The 14,365-nt window shown below is 39.4% G+C and overlaps 1 protein-coding gene across 1 annotated transcript; it reads left to right on the forward strand.

Annotated features, from left to right (window-relative positions):
• Positions 1–6,393: 6,393 nt before the first annotated feature.
• Positions 6,394–7,337, forward strand: LOC130846440 (maspardin-like). Its single transcript, XM_057724696.1, has 2 exons — positions 6,394–6,640; positions 6,722–7,337. Exons 1-2 carry the CDS (start codon positions 6,411–6,413, stop codon positions 7,335–7,337), a joined length of 846 nt encoding a protein of 281 aa, XP_057580679.1. The 5' UTR covers positions 6,394–6,410.
• The last annotated feature ends 7,028 nt before the right edge of the window (positions 7,338–14,365 follow it).

Below are 14,365 nucleotides of genomic sequence, written 5' to 3' on the forward strand. Positions count from 1 at the left end.
GCCAGATACTATTCACCTTATTGCTAATGATCTGTGGTTAGGCCAATACCCTCAAGAAGAAAAAGCATAAACACTGTCCCCTTCTTTCTTCTGTTTCCTCCCCTCTCTATAAGGTGGGTGTTTACGTGACCTCATTTCCACTGGCTAAATAAGGAAGGGAACTTATACCTAATTTAGCAGCTCAGTGAGGTCCCATTGCTCTTAAGAGAAAGACAAAATTCCTCATTTTTGTCCACAGGGCTCTGCCTGTCCTGGCTCTGTCTCCCTCTGCAGCTGTATTACATACCATTCTTACTCTTGCTCTCTCTGCTTCAGTCACATTAGCTTTCTCATAGTCCCTCATGGTTCCTACCCACCTTCTGCCACAGGACTTTTGCACAAGCTGTTCCCTCTGCCCATAATGATCTTCAAATCTGAGTTCACCAGGCACATCAAGGAAGCACTTCCCAAACTCCCTGATTGGGTCAAACCCCTCTATTAAAGGCTCTGCAAGTGCCATGCAACTTTTCTTTCTAGTCTTGGGTTTGCTGCTATTCTAACACATGTTGATTTGTAAAAGGAATTTCTATTCATCTTCCTTGGTAGATGAAGGTGTGGGGCTGTACCCCGTAGGCCTACAAGGGCTGTGCTTGCCCAGCTTCAAGACTGAGCGAGGAGCCTGGAGTCAGCAATAGAGACATCAATGGTTTAATGGATGGGGGAGCTTACACGTCTGAAGCAATGTCCTGGAGAGACATTCTACCATGTGCGGCAGGCGGTGGGCAAGACCTGGTGGCAGTCTTCACCCCCAGAGAGTGGAGGAGATTACCTTTTACAGGGGAATTGATGTCAGGTGATCTCATTAATTACCAGGGAAACCAGCAGAGGGGCACACCCCTCACTGTCCCTTTGATAAGAACAATCACCACTGGGGCTTGGGGCAAGTACGTAGCAAGGTCAGTCAGGTGAGTAGGTATAGGTAAATGAGGCACTGGTCTGGAAGGGGATGTACAGAGAGCAAGAGAACAGTCATCTTGAGTGGTCTGACCACAAAGAAGGTTAGACTGTATCTGTTTTTAATCACCCCCCGCACCTAGGTATTTAGGGGATTAATCAATATTTACTGAAGACACCAGGGTTTGATCTCTACCAGTGCCATTTCTAACTCTGTGAATCTGGGCACATTATTTAAATTTTCTAGCTATTAGTTTGTCCTCTTCAAATGGAGGCGATAATATATACTGACCTCATGAGGTTGTCTAGGAGATTAAATGAGGTAATTAACATAAAAATACTTAACACTTAATACTGCACACGTGCCAGGCACGTAGCAGAAGATAAATGGTGGAACATTTGTATTAATCTTCAACCATCACGTAAACCCTCAAAAGAAAAAAAAATGGATTTCTTAAAAGTCAATACTGAGCACAGCAAAGGATAGCCTGTCTGTCTCCATCCCTGGAGAGTGTTCCAGCAGGCTCCTTGATGTGCATGTTGAATTAGATGCCTGCCCCTCAGGCCGACACTTTAATATCAGCAAATGAGGCTTTTTCACTTTAAACCTGAAGGTTTTACACACATCTAGCACCCTGATATTTGTGGCTGCACCCAAGGGACAACTCTTGATCACCTGGCTCTGGAGGTCAGGGGAGTTTGTGTTCCTGGTCCTGTGGGACTGTAATACTTCGTGTCGCCCAGAAAGAAGCTCACACCCCTGTCTGGTATCCCAGATTTTGTGACTGCTGTCAGGGACACCTCTATGTCACCTTGCCCTTGTGGCCAGTGGGGCTTATGCTAATGGGTCCCACAGAACATTAAGCAATGGAGAAAGAGTTCTTAAATAGCTACCACCCGCAGGGCACAGCAAGAAGCAACAGACCCAAGGGCTTGGTCTTTCTGTGAAGGAAGCTTACAAACTAATCATTATGACTGTGGCTTGAGGGGCAGGCTTCTAATTAAACACACATCTAGGGGCTGACTGTAACCCTTTCCAGAGACCTTGGAGGAAGGGGACTACATTCTCGCTCACCCTCTGCCACTCTCCAGAGTGTCAGTGTCTCCTGGAGAGGAGCTTTACGTGTGTCTGCTGCTGTGGTTTTCATGTCTGGTGGCCCAGCTTTTGTGGCTGCTGCCCTGGGGATACCCCTTGATCACCTGCCTCTGGTGGCCAGGGGTGCTTGCATTCCTGGGTTCCCTGAGACTGTGGCAATTGGAAAGATGGTTCATGGCAGGCTACCACCCCCAGAGCACTGCACAGCCAGTGCATGGAGGCACAACCACCACCTCTCCTAGGCTTTCTGTGAAGAAGCCCTCTTTGCTTGTCCTGGAGCTTTGGCCTGAGGGGCAGGCTTCAGGTTTGGCACTCATCTAGTGGACTATGGAGCTGCTCTCAAGGAACATGGGCTGTGGACGCCATCTTGGTGTCTCCCTCTGTCTTGATCCAACTCACCAGTATATTCCAGAAAAAAGCTTATACACTAGTCTGGAGCCCTGATTTTTGTGACTGCTGCCCAAAGGACAGTTCCAGATTGCCTGGTTCTGGTGACCTGTGGGGCTTATCCTTATGGTCTCACAGATCTGATATAATTGCATACTTTTAAAAACTGTAAAAGTGTCTGGATTCTAGTTAACCTGAATCTAGATGCTATGATCCACCCCTTTGGGACACTGACAGGTTTTGGCACATTTTCAACTACTAGGAACTACTAAAAGTGTAACAGGCTACTTGAACAAGCACAAAGGTTTGAGAAACAACCAAGATCTGGGGGCAGGGTTGAACGACAAGTTTCATCTCCTACATAACATCAGTCCTTCAAGACTAGGAGAGGTGGTTGTTTCATATACTGTATAGAAACCAACACAGAGAGTCAAGAAACAGAAATATGTTCCAAATGAAAGGATAAGAAAAGGAGATAACTAATTTACCTGACAAAGAATTTAAGTAATGGTCATTCTTCTCTGAACTGCAGAGAAGAATGAATGAACACAGTGAGAGCTCCAACAGAGAGACGGTAAATATAAGGAAGAGCCAAGCAGAAATCACAGAGCTGAGCAATACAATAACTGAACTGAAAAATACACTAAAGAGTTTCAACAAGAGGCCAGATGAAGCAGCAGAAAGGATTACTTGTCATTGGAAGATAAGGCAGTGGAACTCACCAAATCAGAGCAGCAAAAAGAAGGAAGAAGTAAACAAGTGAAGGGAGATTAAGGAACTTATGAGACAACACCAAATGAACTAATATTCACGTTAAATAGCTCCAAGAAGGAGAAAAGAGAGAGAAAGAGGCAGAAATCTTATTTGAAGAAATAATGGCTGAAAACTTCCCTAACCTGAGAAAGGAAACAAACATGGAGCTCAGAGAGTTCCAAAAAATAGGAATTCAAAGAGACCCACAGGAAGACACTTCGTCAAATGTCAAAAGTTAAAGACAAGGGGAAAATTTTAAAAGCAACAAGAGAAAAACAACTTGTTCTGTACAAGGGAACCCCCATAAGACAATCAACAGATTTTTTAGCAGGAGCTTTTTCTGGCTTTTCAGGCCAGAAAAATATGTTCAAAGTGCTGAAAGAAAAAAACCTTCCAACCAAGGGTATTCCACTTTGCAAAGTTTCATTCAGAAATGGAGAGAGTTTTTCAGATGCACAAAAACTAAAGTTCATCATCACTAAACCAGCCTTGCAAGAATGTTAAAGGAATTTCTTTAAGTTGAAAAGAAAGGGCACTAATTAATAACAAGAATACACCTGAAAATATAAATCTCACTGTAAAGGTGAATATTAGTAAAGGTAATGGATTAATTATAAAACTAGTATGAAGCTTAAAAGACAAAAAGTAGTAAAAATAACTGATTACACCAATTAGTTAAGGGATACACAAGATAAAAAGATGTCAAATGAGACATCAAAAACATAAAACATGGTGTTACAGGGGGAGTAAACATGTTGAGCTTTAATATTGGATCAAACTTAAGTTGTTATCAACTTAAAATAGACTGTCGTAGATATAGATTGTTATATGGAAGGCCCATGGTAACCACAAAACAAAAATGTATAGTGAATACACAAAAGATAAAGAGAAAGGAATATAAATATACCACTAAATAAAGTCATCATTTCTCTAATGATTAGTGATATTGAGCATCTTTTCATGTGTTTGTTGTTCATCTGTATGTCTTCTTTGAAGAAATGTCTGTTTAGGTCTTCTGCCCATTTTTGGATGGGGTTATTTGTTTTTTTGCATGAGCTGCTTGTATATTTTGGAGATTAATTCTTTTTCAGTTGCTTCGTTTGCAAATATTTTCTCCCGCTCTGAGGGTTATCTTTTCGTCTTGTTTATGGTTTCCTTTGCTGTGCAAAAGCTTTTAAGTTTCATTAAGTCCCATTTGTTTATTTTTGTTTTTATTTCCATTACTCTAGGAGGTGGGTCAAAAAGGATCTTGCTGTCATTTATGTCATAGAATGATCTGATTATGTTTTCCTCTAAGAGTTTTATAGTGTCCGGCCTTACACTTAGGTCTTTAATCCATTTTGAGTTTATTTTTGTGTATGGTATAAGGGGGTGTTCTAATTTCATTCTTTACATGTAGGTGTCCAGTTTCCCCAGCACCACTTATTGAAGAGGCTGTCTTTTTTTCCACTGTATATTCTTGCCTCCTTTGTCAAAGATAAGGTGACCATATGTATGTGGATTTATCTCTGGGCTTTCTATCCTGTTTCATTGATGTATATTTCTGTTTTTGTGCCAGTACTCACACCAGTCAGAATGGCAACCATCAAAAAATCTAGGAACAAGGGACTTCCCTGGTTGCACAGTGGTTAGGAATCCACCTGCCAATTCAGGGGATATGGGTTCAATCCCTGGCCCAGCAAGATCCCACATGCCAAGGAACAACTAAGCCCATGCACCACAACTACTTAGCCTGTGCTCTAGAGCCCACAAGCCACAACTATTAAGCCCACGTGCCACAACTACTGAAGCCCATGTGCCTAGAGTCCATGCTCCACAACAAGAGAAGCCACCACAGTGAGAAGCCCCTGCACCACAATGAAGACTAGCCCCTGCTCTCCACAACTAGAGAAAGCCTGTGTGCAGCAACAAAGACCCAACACAGCCAATAAATAAATAAATTAAATAAAGTTTTAAAAATGTAGGAAAAATAAATGCTGGTGAGGATGTGGAGAAAAGAGAATGTTCCTGCACTATTGGTGGGAATGTAACATGATACGGCCATTATGGAAAACAGTATGGAGAGTCCTTAAAAAACTAAAAATAGAACTACCATATGACCCAGCAATCCCACTACTGGGCATATACACTGAGAAAACCATAATTCAAAAAGACACATGTACCATGATGCTCATTGCAGCACTATTTACAATAGCCAGGACATGGAAGCAACCTAAATGCCCATCAACAGATGAATGGATAAAGAAGATGTGGCACATATACACAATGGAATATTACTCAACCATAAAAAGGAATGAAATTGAGTTATTTATAGTGAGGTGGATGGACCTAGAGTCTGTCATACAGAGTGAAGTAAATCAGAAAGAGAAAAACAAATATCATGTGCTAACACATATATATGGAATCTAAAAATATGGTACTGATGAACCTAGTGGCAGGGCAGGAGTAAAAACACAGACATAGAGAATGGACTTGAGGACACGGTAGAGGGGAGAGAAGAAGCTGGGACGAAGCAAGAGAGTAGCAATGACACATATACAGTACCCAATGTAAAAAAAATGACTAGTGGGAAGCTGCTGTATAATACAGGGAGATCAACTTGATGATTGGTGATGACCTATAGGGGTGGCATAGGGAGGGTGGGAGGGAGGCTCAAGAGGGAGGGGATGTGGGGATACATGTATAAATACAGCTGATTCACTTTCTTATACAGCAGAAACTGGCACAACAGTGTAAAGCAAATATAATCCAATAAAGATCTGAAAAAATAAAAAGAAAGAAGGTCATCAAACCACAAAGGAAGAGAGCAAGAGAAGAAAGGAACAGAGAGGAATTAGAAAAACAGCCAGAAAACAGTTAAAAAGATAGAAATAAGCATATACCTATCAATATTTACTTTAAATGTAAATGGGCTAAAATCTTCAATCAAAAGACATAGAGTAGCTGAATAATTTTTTTTAAAAAAAGACTCATCGCTCTGGCTGTGCGAACATTTCAAGAGGAGGGATGGCGGTGGCCATGGCTCGTTTGGCCGTGTGCCCCGCCCCTCAGAGGCTGGCCCTCCAGTGCGCCCCCAGGGTCTGCAGCGCTCGCGGGTACTGAACGCTCAAGCTGCCGGCCCCGACCATCGCCCAGCAGCCCCCCGGGCCCGCACCCATACTGGAGGGAAGAGCCGCCTCGGGGAGGAGGGAAAGGGACTTGGGGGCAGCCACAGCAGGGTTAACCTCCATTTCAGCTAATCATGGGAGAGATTAAAGTCTCTCCTGATTATAACTGGTTTAGAAGTACAGTCCCCCTTAAAAATATTATTGTGGATGATGACGACAGCAAGGTCTGGTCACTCTATGATGCAGGCCCCAGAAACATCAGGTGTCCTCTCACATTCCTCCCTCCTGTCAGCAGAACTGCAGATGTATTTTTCCGGCAGATTTTGGCTTTGACTGGATGGGGTTACCAAGTTATAGCTTTGCAGTATCCAGTTTATTGGGATCATCTTGAATTCTGTGATGGATTCAGAAAACTTTTAGACCATTTACAGTTGGATAAAGTTCGTCTCTTTAGGGCTTCTTCGGGATGCTTTTTGGCCCAGAAGTTTGCTGAATACACTCACAAATCTCCCAGAGTCCATTCCCTCATCCTCTGCAATTCCTTCAGTGACACTTCTATCTTTAACCAAACAAGGACCACAAACAGCTTTTGGCTGATGCCATCATTTATGCTCAAAAAAATAGTTTTAGGAAACTTTTCATCTGGCCCAGTGGACGCTATGATGGCTGATGCCATTGATTTCATGGTGGACAGGCTGGAAAGTTTGGGTCAGAGTGAACTGGCTTCAAGACTTACCCTGAATTGTCAAAATTCCTATGTGGAACCTCATAAAATTCGGGACATCCCTCTAACCATTATGGATGTGTTTCACCAGAGTGCACTTTCAACTGAAGCTAAAGAAGAAATGTACAAACTGTATCCTAATGCCCGAAGGGATCACCTTAAAACAGGAGGCAATTTCCCATACCTGTGCAGAAGTGCAGAGGTGAATCTCCATGTACAGATTCATTTGCTGCAATTTCATGGAACCAAATATGCAGCTATTGACCCATCGATGGTCAGTGCCAAGGAACTCGAGGTGCAGAAAGGCAACATTGGCATCAGTCAGGAGGAGCAGTAGCTGTTAGTGATGAGTGCTCCCAGCGTGTTCACACAATCAGTGACATCAGTGCCCACCAGTTGGCCTATCTCTTCAGTTCGTCAGGTTCACCGGTTATCACTGTGTTTGGAACTAGGACTGACTGTCATCTTTGTGACAGGCGGCAGCTCTTCTAAGCCAGTGTAACTATTCCCGCTTCAGTTTTTTTTAGCTTTTGAACTTAAAGAAGTACTTTTGAAGTCTCCCATTTTAAGAATTGTGAAAATTTTGCTACCAAAATTCTTCACCATTATGTTCTTAAGTGAATGTTAATTTCTGAGTCTTGGGATTTTGTGGATTTTTTTCCTTTCCTTTCTTCCTTTCTTTCTGTTATTTGCTGTAAATGCTGCACATCTACATTGTGTATCAGAAGGACACTGGTTATTTTTATGCTTTCTTGGTTATAACTTATCAGAGTGCCAAGGCTGTCACCTACTGTTTGCTCTCCTGCAAAGCAACTGCTTCTAATTTCCAGTTAAGCAAACTGTTTTCAGTTTTGGCCTGCTGTCTTTCTACCCATTAGTCTTTGGAATAAAAATTCAATTTCAAAAAAAAAAAAAAGACTCATCTATATGCTGTCTATAGTAGACTCACTTTGGATTTAAGGACACACACAGACTGAAAGTGAAGAAATGGAAAAAATATTCCATGCAAATGGAAATCAAAAGAAAGCTGGAGTAGCTACACTTATATCAGACAAAATAGACTTTAAAATAAAGACTGTAATAAGAGACAAAGAAGGGTATTATATAATGATAAAGGGGTCAATTCAATAGGAGGATATACCATTTGTAAACATTTATGCACCCAACCTAGGAGCACCTAAATATATAAAGCAAAAACTAAATGACCTAAAAGGAGAAATAGACAGCAATACAATGATAGTAGGGGACATTCATACCCCATTTACATCACCATATAGATCATCCAGACAGAAAATCAATAAGGAAACATAGGCTTTAAACAACACATTAGATCAGATGCATTTAACAGATATTTGCAGAACATTCCTTCCAAAAGCAACAGAATATACATTCTTCTCAAGTACACATTTTCCAAGAAAGATCATTTTCTAGGCCACAAAACAAGTGTTAATAAGTCTGAGAAGACTGAAATCATACCATGCATCTTTTCCAATCATAAAAATATAAAAGTAGAAATTAAGTATATGAAGAAAACTGGAAAATTCACAAATATGTAGAGATTAAACAACATGCTACTGAACAACCAATGAGTCAAAAAAGAAGTCAAAAGAAATTTTAAAAATATCTTGAGACAAATGCAAATGAATTTATGTAATACAGTAAAAATTTTCTGAGAGGGAAGTTCATAGTGATAAATGCCAACCTCAAAAAGCAAAAAAATTCTCAAATAAACAACCTAGCTTTACACTTCAAGGAACTAGAAGAATAAGAACAAATGAAGCCCAAAGTTAGTAGATAGAAGGAAACAGCAAAAAGTAGAGTAAAATTAAATGAAACAGAGACAAACAAACAAACAACAACAACAACAAAAACCCAGAAAGATCAATGAAACTAAAAGCTGGTTCTTTGAAACAATAAACAGAATTGATGAACCTTTAGACACACCAAGAAAAAAAAGAGAATTAAAACAAAATTAAAGAAAAGATATTACAGTTGATACCACAGAAATACAAAAGATCATAAAAGTGAACAATTATATGTCATACAGTGTCATACAGTGAACAATTACATGTCAACAAATTGGACAACTTAGAAGAAATAGCTAAATTTCTAGATACATACAATCTACCATGACTGAATAATGATGAAATAGAAAATCTGAACAAACCAACTACTAGTAAGGAGATTGAATCAATAATCAGGAACCTCCCAGATTGCTTCACTGGTGAGTTCTACTGAACATTGAAAGAAGAATTAATACCAATTCTCTTCAAACTAGAAACTATCCAAAACTCAAACTCTTCAAAGAGAAAAGGTAGGAAATATTCTAAACTCATTTAATGAGGCCAGCATTACCCTCACAACAAAACCAGACAAGGATGCCACAAGAAAAGAAAATTAAGGCCAATATCCCTAAACACTGATGCAAAAATCCTCAACAAAATATTAGCAAACCAAATCTAACAATACATTAAAAGGCTTATACACCATGATTAAATTGGATTTATTCCAGGGATGCAAGGATGGTTCAATATCTGTAAATCAGTCAATGTGATACACCACATTAAGAAAATAAAACATAAATGTTATATGATCACCTCAATATATGCAGAAAAAGCATTTGACAAAATTTAATATCTATCTATGATCAAAACTCTCAACAAAGAAAGTTAGAGGGAATGAACCTCAACGCGATAAAGTCTATATATGACAAGCCCACATCCAACAACACACTCAATGGTGAAAAGCTGAAAGCTTTTCCTATAAGATCAGGAACAAGACAAGGATGCCCCCTCCCACCACTTTTATTTAAAACAGTTTTGGAAGTTCTAGCCAGACAGTTAGGCAAGGGAAAAAAAAGGGACATCCAAATGGGAAAGGAAGAAGGAAAACTGTCACTATTTGCAAAAACATTATATTATGTATAGAAAGTCCTAAAGAATTCATCAGAAAACTGCTAAGACTAATAAACACAAATGCTAAAATTGCAGAATGCAAAATCAATATATAAAAATCTGTTTCTCTATACTAATAACAAACTATCAAAAAGAAAAATTAAGAAAACAATCTGATTTACAATTGCATCAAAAAAAAAATAAAGCAGATTAGATGGAATGAACCTCAACATGATAAAGTCCATGACAAGCCCACAGCCAACAATACACTCAGTGGTGAAATGCTAGGAATAAATTTAACCGAGAAAGTGAAAGACATGCATATTAAAAACTATAAGACATTAATGAAATAAATTGAAGAAAATACAAATAAAGGGAAAGATAGTCTGTGTTCATAGACTGGAAGAATTAACACTGTTAAAATGTCCATGCTTTCCAAAGCAATACACATATCCAATGCAATACCTATCAAAATCCAATGGCATTTTTCATGGGAATAGAACAAACAATCCTCAAATTAGTATGGAACCACAAAAGACCACAAATAGCCAAAGCAATCTCAAGAAAGAACAACAAAGTTGAAGGCATCACGCTCCCTGATTTCAAACTACATTACAAAGCTATGGACTGGTATAAAAACAGACACATAGATCAATGGAACAAAGTAGACACAGCCCAGAAATAAACCTATGCATATATGGACAACTAATTTATTTTATTTTTATTTTTTATTTTTTAAGAAGGCCAACTAATTTATGATGAAGAAAGCAAAAATATACAATGAGGGAAGGACAGTCTCTTCAATGAACAGTGTTGAGAAAATTGGATAGCCATGTGCAAAAAAATAAACACACTATCTTACAAAATAAGCAAAAATTAACTCAAAATGGATTAAATACCTGAATGTAAGTCCTGAAACAGTAAAACTCCTAGAAGGAAACTCAGCTGTAAGTTCCCTGACAAAGACCTTGGCGATAATTTTTTAATCCAACACCAAAAACAAAAGCAACAAAAGCAAAAATAAACAAGTGGTACTACATCAAACTAAAATCCTCTGCACAGCAAACGAAACCATAATCAAAATGGAAAGGCAACCTACTGGTTGGGAGAAAATATTTCTAATCATATATCTGATAAGGGGCTAATATCCAAAACATATAAAGAACTCATAAAACTCAATAGCAAAAACAAACAAACAAACAAACCAAACAATCTAGTTAAAAAATGGGCAGAAGATCTGAATGGATATTTTTCCAAGGAAGATATATAGGTAGCCAACAGGTACAAGGAAAGATGCTCAGCATCATTAATCATCAAGGAAATGCAATCAAAACTACAAAGAGATATCACCTCACACATGTTAAAATGGCTATTATCAAAAGGACAAGAAACAACAAGTGTTGACAAAGACGTGGAAGAAAGGGAACCCTTGTGCTCTGTCCATGGGAATATAAGTTGGTGCAGCCACTATGGAAAAAGTACGGATTCTGAAAAAATCAAAAAGTAGGACTACCATATGATACAGCAATTCCACTTCTGAGTATTTATCCCAAAAAATCCCCAAAACATTAATTTGAAAAGATATGTGCACTCCCATATTCATTGCCACATTATTTAGGACAAGATGTGGAAACAACCTAGATGTCCATTGATGGATGAATGGATAAAGAAGAAGTGATATATATGTACAATGGAATGTTAATCCAGTCATAAAAACAAATGAAATCTTGCCATTTGCAACAAAACAGATAGACCTCGAGGGTATTATGCTAAGTGAAATAAATCAGAGAACACTGTATAATCTTTCACAGGCAAAATCTAAACAAAAACAAAAACAAAACAAAAACAACCAAGACCATAGATACAGAAGACTAGTTGTTGGTTGCCAGAGGCAGAATATCAGGGGTGGGAGGTGGTGGGAGAAGAGGGTGAATTGGTGTGTGTGTGTGCACGTGTGTGTGTGTGTGTGTGTGTGTATGTGCGTTTTGTTTAAATAAATTGAAAAAAAGAAAAAGATCAAGACGGCTGCCATCAGTTCTATCAGATTCCCTAAAAGCATTGTGTCAGGCAGGCCAAATCTTCCTATGGGCTTTGTTCCCACTGTTGTTTAGAAGCCAAGAATTACGTTTAACTAAAGAAGACTAGCTTGTTTTTGGTCATCATATTGTGTTATCAATGTTATGAAATAACATGAAATGTTAAGGAAAACAAGCACAGCAAAAGGGTGTTTTCCATAACTTCTTTTTATTTCTTCTTTTCTTAAGTTAGCCCTGAGGGGAAAGTAAACAAAAGAGGCAAAGTGTTTTTTCTATTTTATAAATACATGTAATACCAAATCTCCTTAATTTGGAATTAGTTTGGCTGAGCACCTCTGGGTGGGGACCTCTGCCTCTGCGAGATGGTTTGGAACATGCCTTGATCTGTTTCTTATACAACCAGATGCAGCTATTAATGATTCCATGACACCAAGGTATAAGACAAAAGAAAAGTTAACGTGATTTTTAATACAGTCTATACTCGTGCTTTTCCATTTTACAGATGAGGAAATGGAGAAAGAGAAAGGTTTAATTTCTTGCCCAAGGTCAGTGATTACCAAAAGTCCATTCTTAACTTTGGCAATGAGGATAGTACTTTCTTAAGCCCAAAATTCACTAAGTACTAAATGTAAGAAGCCAGTAACCTCTTTTTTGTTTGTTTCTTCAGTCTTTGATGCCTTCTCCTTCCTATCAGAGCCTCCTCCCTCATTTTTCTCTGAGGTCCTCTCTTCTCCCATATTTGTGCCTGAACAAACGAAGTAATATGAACACTCCTTCCAAAGAACTGAATTAGAATCTGTGACTTGAGAGGACGGGATTCCATTGTTTGTTTTTCATCTCATGTTCACACAAGTGCAGCCCTAGCAGAGGGGAGAGAAAGACAGTGTCTCATGCATGGACGGTGTCCAGAAGCTCTCATCAGACAAGCTACATCCTGGGTCTGGGAATATGAGAGGAGCTCCAAAGCCCACCCACCAGTAGAGAACGTTGACCTTGCCTTATGCATTTAAACAAGTCTCACCCATTCACACACCACATAACTTGAGGCCAGTGTAGACAGGCTACAGGCATTCTAGCTTTGATGGCCCACTGCCTAGAGATCTTGTCACTTCCATTCAGGTTTTTGGTTTTCTCCGTTCCTACCCTTTGGACTTGCTAACTGAGTTTGGTACCCTCAGCTTGGTTCTCAGCTCTGAAGATGGTCATGATGACAAGTAATTCATGTTTACCACACACCTACCATGTGCCAGACACAACTATATTATTTGCAATCTTTATAATAATCCTTTACGATATTCAGTTTACAGACAAGGAAACTGAAGGTCATAGTTATGAAATGACTCTCTCAAGGCCACACAATTTATAAAGTGCTGAGTTTAAATTTATACTCAGGCCTTCCTGACACCAGAGCTTCGGCCTTTCTACCAGATCATACTGTCTCCGTAAGGGCTTTGTTTTAGGCACATCCTTGCTCTTTTCCTCTTCTCGGTTTCCTTGAGAAAGTATTTCCTTTTAGCTCCTACTCTCAGAAGCCAAACCTTAGATAATGCCCTTATTTGGACCATCCCGGTCCCTAGTAAAACACAATTATAGAAATTTCTTCAATTCTGCAAGACATTGATAATATTGTCTCATTATTGAGTCTAAGTTCTTCCGGACCTGCTGATTATAGGCAAATTAGAGAATATACTGAGATGTAGGAGGAAGGAGCTGATTAGGAAAGTAATATAGCAGGCCTGTGGGGCATGAGAAAGATAGAGAGACAAAATAGTATTCAGTAGCCAGTCAGAGATTTTGTGTGCATGTGTGCAGTACAATAACCCATTAAACTGTGGGACCTACTTATAATGGGACCTCATTCAAGGGTGCATTTATTTAATCATTGTCCTTCTTCTACCCCACCCCCACAAGGCCCTTGGGCATGGGCACTCCTAGCACTGAGAATGTACAGTCTTATTTCATAACTGACTGGTCCCAGAAGGCCTGAATGCTAGCAAAGGAGCCAGACCACTGAAAGAGGGACAAAGACTAAAAAGTTTGTGGTTATTTTAATGCCTCTACTGAATGGACTGACCAAGGCATTGGAGACCTCTGGTGATGGCACTTAAAGCAATAAATTATGTTCAAATTTCAAAGGTAATGTTAGATTTCAGGATTATTAGCTTAGGGCCATTTTCACCAAGCACAGTCCAACAGTGGTCTCAAAATAGCTGTTGTCTTTTAACTCCTCCATGTGGACAACAGCCACATGTTTTCCAAGCTATGAGACACTCGCAATCTCACACACACACACACACACACACACACAATATATTGGCTGCTTTCATCTTAGACAATGTCTTCCTTGGACACAAAAATGGGACCAAGATGATCTTTTTGTCTTGGCCTGGTTACATCGATAGATCATGTAGTAAGGACTCCTCAAAGTGGGCCCA

The sequence above is a fragment of the Hippopotamus amphibius genome, chromosome 2, assembly GCF_030028045.1.
Source record: "Hippopotamus amphibius kiboko isolate mHipAmp2 chromosome 2, mHipAmp2.hap2, whole genome shotgun sequence".
NCBI classification, from domain to species: Eukaryota; Metazoa; Chordata; class Mammalia; order Artiodactyla; family Hippopotamidae; genus Hippopotamus; species Hippopotamus amphibius.

Coding starts and splice junctions, on each gene's coding strand:
- LOC130846440 (XM_057724696.1), top strand. CDS start 6,411: ATGGGAGAGATTAAAGTCTCTCCTGATTATAACTGGTTTAGAAGTACA. Junction 6,641..6,721: donor TACCAAGTTATAGCTTTGCA/GTATCCAGTTTA, acceptor GGATAAAGTTCG/TCTCTTTAGGGCTTCTTCGG.